At 43.8% G+C, this 7,495-nt stretch overlaps 1 protein-coding gene across 1 annotated transcript; it reads left to right on the forward strand.

Annotated features, from left to right (window-relative positions):
- LOC121434112 (cytochrome b-c1 complex subunit Rieske, mitochondrial) lies at positions 1–4,823 on the forward strand. The gene is made up of 2 exons (XM_041632923.1): positions 1–293; positions 3,957–4,823. Exons 1-2 carry the CDS (start codon positions 80–82, stop codon positions 4,565–4,567), a joined length of 825 nt encoding a protein of 274 aa, XP_041488857.1. The 5' UTR covers positions 1–79; the 3' UTR covers positions 4,568–4,823.
- The last annotated feature ends 2,672 nt before the right edge of the window (positions 4,824–7,495 follow it).

A 7,495-nucleotide genomic window follows, 5' to 3' on the forward strand; every position in this document is an offset into this window, starting at 1 on the left:
CCGTCCTCGCCTCTTCGCGCCTGCGTTCGAGCGGAAGGTCGTCCCTGTGACCGGCTAGGTGTTTGGAGCCGCTGTCGCCATGTTGTCGGTCGCTGCCCGCTCGGGCCCATTCGCGCCCGTCCTGTCGGCCACGTCCCGCGGGGTGGCGGGCGCGCTGCGGCCCCTGCTGCAAGCCGCGGTGCCCGCCACCCCGGAGCCACCTGTGCTGGACGTGAAGCGACCCTTCCTGTCCCGAGAGTCGCTGAGTGGCCAGGCCGCGACCCGGCCTTTGGTCGCCACGGTGTTCCTCAACGGTGAGCCGGGTTCAGGGTGCCCCGATCCGGCTTCAGGGAGGTAGGGGAGGGCGGTGTTGTGGGATGTGGCTCGCCGGCGGGGTTGGGAGGATGCTGTTCTGGTCTCTGCGACCTTGGCGGCCGAGCGCCTCCCCAGGACGGAGTGCCGCTGAGGTGCTGCTCCAGCAGAGACATCTCCCCACTCCCCACCCCCGAGGCCTCAGGAGTCTGTCTGCATTCAGGCTACACTTGACTTCCTTGGTTAACTTCAAGACCAGCCTCCCACTGTCCCGCTAAGTGACAGGGATACTGTTGCTTACAGGAGTTTGACCTTGGGCAAATTTTCAAACGTTTTTCCTCATGGTTGAAGTGGATTCGTGGTTATAACAATTTTGGTGTCGTGAGGCTTAAGTGAGAGAATTCTGTGTAAAATGTAAAATCATTGGTACGGTTTAGACGATAAGTATGCAGAATAGAAGTTGTAAAGAACACGTTGACTCACTCGAGACAACTGCCTGGTACAGACAACTCACTGGTACATCTGTCTTTCAGCATCTTAACTCCCTCCCCAGCGACCCCATCCCCACTCCCACAAAAGTAAGAAAGGAAGACATAACCCCGAGGTCAGTTCCACTGTAAAGGGTCAGCAGTGTATCAGGTATCTGGGTCCTCTAGCTGGGGCTTTCACAGCCCCACTTAGTTGTGAAGAGGCAGATACGGTAGATGTAGGTGCTACTCTTACAGAAAACAGACCCCCAGAGGGGGAGTGACCCATATAGCGGGGATTCTACGCAATGTGGTGTTTTCCAAGTTTGCCTAAGTCAATGCTTGGTCTGACATTTCTCTTCACATGCCCTTGTGATTTAAAAATTTGGAATGATTTCTGGTGTCTCCCACAGTGTGGGAAGCTGCGGAGGGCTCAGGCTTCTGCTCTCTTAGTTGACTGTTTGATCTCAGTCCTTACTGTGTTACCTACTTGGCACCACTGAGTGTTGAGTTTATGGTCTTTCTGTGTGCTAATCAAATTGTCCACTTGGGCAGTTTTTTACCTGGCGTTCATCCACCCACTCTACCCCTCTTTTTCTCGCTATTTTTTTTTTCCCTTTTGAGGCAGGGTCCTACTGTGTAGCCTAGACTAGTCTCAGACGCCTGACCTTCCTGCCTCTGCCTTCCCAGGCCTGGGACTATGATTATGAGCCACCATGCCTAGCTTGACTGGCGCTGTTTTCTGCATATCTCTGTTTTAGCTTTTAACCTTAATTTCAGGTCAGACTACAAGAGCTAGTTCCAGGACAGACTCCAAAGCTACAGAGAAACCCTGTCTCGAAAAACAACAAAAACCAGTGTTGTGTTTACTGATATCTGACATCATTATGACATGTTAGCACTTTCCCTTCTATTGTTGAGACTTCTGACCTTCATTTTAAGAGGCTAGAATGGCTCCTTAATTTTTGTCTCCCCGTGTCAGATTTCCTATAAACTTATACACGATCTTTTTTTTTTTTTTCTGAGTAAATATGAGGGAACACTAGTGGGTCTTTGAGAAACTGTTTAGGACAGAAATGTTATTCCAGGTCTGTTTGGGCTGAGTAATGGGGAGGTGAGAAATAAGGAGGAGAAGTGGCAAAATGAAAAGCATCTCTCAGGTTTGTCAGATAGTTCAAAGGTTTCTTGTAAAGATTATTGTAAAAACAAACAAACAAACAAAAAAACCCACCAACTCCAAAGCAGACAGTTTCAAAACAGCCAAAACCTTTTTCTGGAAGCACACTTTACCTTGTAGCTTAATTGTACATTAAAATCCATTCAGGGGCTGGGGTGTGCTAGCTCACACCTTTAATCCCAGCACTCAGGCTGAGGCAGGCAGATCTCTGGGTTTGAGGCCAGTGTGGTCTACTGAGCGAGTTCCAGGACTGGTTCCATAGCTACAGAGAAACCCTGTCTTGATAAAGACAGATCCATCCAGGTGGCTTATGGAAAAAAACACTTATGGATAGGTAGTGACAAAAATTGGTGGGTTTTGGTTGGAAGCTGCACGGAGGAATAAGCTTGCATCATGGTAGCATCCCTTCCTTGCGGATGTCTAGCTACATCAGCTCTACAACTGCAAAAAGTTTGCATGCCTTAGATTTCCTTTTATTTCTTTTCAAAGTGATATTTCCATAATTGATAGCGATAATGCTTAAGGTTAAAATTAAATTAAGAATCCATGCTTAATACACCTTGTGCAAATTACATAGAGAATGACTTTTGCAACATGGCAGTTTCCTAAAGGGTCCTTGGTTGATGATGTGACACAATGAAGTATAACTTGCTATACAGAGAATGATAACTATATTATAGCTAGATTTCTTTTGTCACCATAACTCGAATGAGAATGAGTCATTCATTCTATGTAGTATTCTTAATTACCTTGTATTGTCAATGGTTGGTGGTTGTGGGTACTCTTGAATTTAGAACTGTGAACTTGCCTCCTTTCTATTTTAGGTAAACATTTTTTTAATGTAATCTCAGGTGTTGTGATGGGGAAGTAATTCTTAATTACAAATACCAGTCTATACCATCCCATTGGTATTAGGTAGAATAATGCATAATATAATGTCAAGCAATTCTGCAAAGTCCTAATTGTGACTCTCAGGCTGCCACTACTCATGTCTTAGTTCCCTCTCCAGAAGGGTTGGGTTGTCAGAAAAGTAATTTTGATAGGCTTCATTCCTGTTCAGGTTTGTGACTTCTGTAGTTACCTTGAAGTCATGTGAAAAGTGGGTAAAATACTGATATTTGGGTGTTGAAAGAGTATTTTAAGATGAGAACCTCAAAGGCCCAGGTAGCACTGTCACAGTGACTTGTGTTAGGTCGCATTTTTCTGAAAATGAAGAATATTTATAAAACAAATTTTTATTCTAATATTTTGTGAGAGAATTTAATTTCTAAACATACTTAAAGAATCCTGCCAATGAGCTCATTCTTTTTGTCAGAGATTTACAAATGGCCTGAGAGAGAGGACAATGCTGCTGCTGCTTTCCAAGTGTGCATAGATGTGTGTTCATTTCTCACAAACATTGGCCCATTTTATGACCTACAGGAAAAATGTTCCATTCAAAGGCTCCACAGTATGAAAAATAGAGTTTTTTTTTATATAGATGCTGTTGTCTATAAGGGAGGGATATATGAAAATTTCCCCCCTTTTCCCCAATTACTTGTAGATTCCATTGAGTGTTGCCTGTGCTAATAAGGATGTTGTTCTCTGACCACAAGTGGTTTTACTTGAATTTTATGCCTTGGAATCGAAAATAGCAATCCTTAAGTTTTCTACAACTAAAGTATATCAAGTCACAGGAGGGTTATGGTTGTGTCATTAATATGTTAAGAACTATAGCAATTCTTCCAGAGAGCACATAGCAGAGGTACCAGCTAGGCATCTGCCTTGAGATGACCACACAGCAATTGTTAGGTGGACTAAGTGGGTTTTGGGACCCACTAGAGATCCAGAGATCATCTAGAGAGGATGAGAAATAATGTAGATGGATAGTCTGTCTAAGCAATTGATTAAAAAAAAAAAAACAAGCAAACTAGAAATACCTGTTTCTTTTGCTGTTTGCTACTATAACTCAAAGTCTTTGCTGATGTGTACGTCTTCCAGGACATTCTTTTAATTGTAGTTTTCACCTGTTTGTCTTGCAGCTCCTGCTTCTGTTCGTTATTCCCATACGGATGTCAAGGTGCCCGACTTCTCTGACTACCGTCGCGCTGAAGTTCTAGATAGCACAAAATCTTCTAAAGAGAGCAGCGAGGCTAGGAAAGGCTTCTCTTACCTGGTAACTGCAACCACTACTGTGGGGGTTGCATACGCTGCCAAGAATGTGGTCACCCAGTTCGTTTCCAGCATGAGCGCTTCTGCTGATGTACTGGCCATGTCGAAGATCGAGATCAAGTTGTCTGACATCCCGGAAGGAAAAAACATGGCTTTCAAATGGAGAGGCAAACCTCTGTTTGTGCGCCATAGAACCCAGAAGGAGATTGCCCAGGAAGCTGCAGTTGACGTGGCCCAGTTGAGAGATCCGCAGCACGATTTAGAGCGAGTAAAGAAACCTGAGTGGGTTATTCTGATAGGTGTCTGCACTCATCTTGGTTGTGTACCCATTGCAAACGCAGGAGATTTTGGTGGCTATTATTGCCCCTGCCATGGGTCACACTATGATGCCTCTGGCAGGATCAGGAGGGGCCCTGCACCGCTCAACCTGGAAGTGCCTACCTATGAGTTCACCAGTGATGATGTAGTTGTTGTGGGTTAGACATTGGACTCAAAGCCTAGGTGTCTTTCGGTCTTCCTGTCCCCTCAGAAGAGTTGAGAGTAAGCCTGGTGTACTTCTAGGTCGGTTGATTTAAACTATTTAAGAATTGTGAATAATGTACTGGCAAACATGTGAAGTAATTGAGTTCACTCTTAAATATTGTCAAGCATTACCGTAATAAAGCTGTTGAGCATCATAAAATCCAGTCACAGACTTGGAAGGTGCAATGTCTTTGATAGCTGATTCTAATAAAACATTACAGATTGTTGTACAAAATATCTGTGAAATCTGTAAATAGTTTCCTCGTTTATCATCTAAATTTCTTATATCTTGAAAAGAGGCAGGGCACCATTTTTTTACTTTGAAGTAGATAGGGAAGGTTATTTTAATGTCAGATGTTTTTCTGTTTTGATAAAGTTTCCAGAGTTATGAGAGATAATAGTTATAAAAGGGATAAAGTGTAAAAATACGATATTTTATTGAAATATTTTTGTTTTTAAGGATGATTTTATTCTGCAGCCAAACTGGCCTCAGATTTGTAACCTTGCTGTGCCTCCTGAGTGCAGGACGACAGGCATGTGACAGACAGCACATCCAGTGTAACAGGACTGCCTCCAGAACCTAGGGAGGACAGGGGAAACAGAAACCTGTCAGAGTCATATTCTGCTCAAAGGTAAATGTTTGCATGTGTATTGTTAGAATACTTTTATATATCTGTGAGCTTTTCTTGATCCCTGTGCAAGCTCACTTAGCGTGGGACTAGTCTCCCTACGCTAGAGGAGAGCAGCCCACACACTGCAGTTAGCAAACACGACTCAGAACAGTCCATCTCCTGCAGCCTATAAAGCGTTTGATTGGAAAGGAGAATCTTCAGGGTGTTGATGAAAATAGATAAAAATCTTACTTGTCTCCTAAAGTGTCATAAATGGTGCCTTTAAAAGTGCTTGGATCTGCTTTTAGGCAGGCTTCCAGGTTAGTGTAAGCAGTGATTGTCTAGTATTTTGCATTTAGTCTGCCCCAAACCCCTTGTGTTTGACCTGAATAGGGTCCTGTCCTATTTCAGATTTGTTGAACCAGCCTTTACTTTTGCTTGTGGGTTAGTCTCCCAGTAAACAGTAATCATGCTAGTGGAGACTTGCAGGGGGTTTGGGTTAAAAAAACAAAAATTAAGCAAAATTACTCTCATCCTCTAAGTCACAAGTGTTCAACTTTCTCTCCCCACAAATTATTTAGCATATTTGTGCTTTTTTAAATAAACACTCAAAAACGAATCACATTGCCTAGAGTCTATCAGTTGATGTTGGAATTTTCTTTTTCCAACTTGGAAGTCTCAGTTTTGTTGACAGTTTTCAAAACAGTGAGTTATAGTCAGTGGCCCTGTAAAGTTTCCAATATTCTGGTTGCATCAGAGAAAAGCCACCCACCAAGTACTGTTTTGCTCTCATAGTAGATCTCTGTGCTCATCTATAGATCTTACCAAGTTACTTTAGTAGGGTGCTCTGAGGCCTGCATAGTCCACCATATGGAAGCTGGGCTGGTTACCTGAGAAGTTGCAGTCTGCTGCCTGGGTCGCCTCAAGTACAGAAAGGTGTTAGGGTTACCAACATGGAGCACTACACCTTGCTTTCCTGGTCACCTGCTGAAAACCCAGGACAGTGATATATTGTAAGATAGAAACCATACGGTAAGCCATGATTTCTATTCAGTAGCCCTTGCTCTGCTAGCTAGGAATTTAGAGAAGAGCATATTGATTGGGCACCTGAGACCCTACTTTGGTTAAAAGAGACATCTGAAGGAAGAATGGTACATACTTGTTCTCTGGGTCCAGTATTCCCATCAAGCCTTGGACTCAGCAGCTTACCAGGGTTTCTGTCTCTCCAGCCTGCATATAACCATTGGACAAACCTGTATCACCTAAGCTCATCAAGTAAATCTCTTTGTAATGTTCATTCTTTCTACCCATTCTATTCTAGAAAATGGTTTATTTATCCTGTTGAGAATTCCAGCGCCTCATGCAAAAAATGGTGCCTTCCTTTTGGAGCAGCAGGGCTTGCACTATTTCAATGCAAACATGATGGTATACATGTAGAGTGCCCCCATAGGCTCATGTGTTAAATACGTGGTCCCCAGCAGATAGCTATGGGACCTCCTTGAAGGTGAGCCCTGTCTGGTAGGTCTCGAGAGGTAGGCCTTTGAGAGTTACAGTCCCAACCATAGTTAAGGCTGCATTCTGCTTTCTAGTCCGCTGTGTTGTGAACACATTCCTGCCACCATGGACTGAGCTGCTCCAACCTACCCTTGGTTCCAGCCTCCATGTTTGTATATACATTTTGTCATCTAGCATTTGAAGTTAGGTCATTATGGTGTTCTTAGTACAGATTAGTTCTGATCTTACCTATGTCAGGTGGGTGTTTGGCTCTTTGTCAGATTGTGGGGCAGCCAAATGATGCTTGTTTTTCAGCGTTGGGGCCACTCAGGGGTTTGGGGTTCAGACTTTATACCAAATCAACATGATGAGTTGGGTACTTGATAGTTGTACAGGTAATTAAAAACCAGACTGCCTCTGGGTATCTCTAACTGGGTTTCTGGGTCACACTCTGGTCTCTTGGACCCAGCATTGGGTTGGGTGGCAGACAGTTGGGATAAACTGTCTTTGAGAATCCCTACCTGAAGTTCTGGTTCAGACTAGGTTTGACTCCAAACTGTTGTATCACACATTGTCGAAGTTGGGGAAGTGGCTAATAGGTGAGCAGGTGGTGGTGAGGGTCCCGGCTGTGGAGGTCTCCAGGATTCCAGATGGCCCTAGGCTGTTGTGGGTAGAGTGGCTAATAGTAGAGGGAGTGGGTTTAGTATGGACTTGCTCTGGGAATTCCTTCCTGAGTTTCTGGTTCAAACCCCCAAAACTATATATATGTATAAATATATTTA

The sequence above is a fragment of the Microtus oregoni genome, unplaced genomic scaffold (genome assembly GCF_018167655.1).
Source record: "Microtus oregoni isolate MIOR12 unplaced genomic scaffold, Mior012 000042F_ref0000377, whole genome shotgun sequence".
NCBI classification, from domain to species: domain Eukaryota; kingdom Metazoa; phylum Chordata; class Mammalia; order Rodentia; family Cricetidae; genus Microtus; species Microtus oregoni.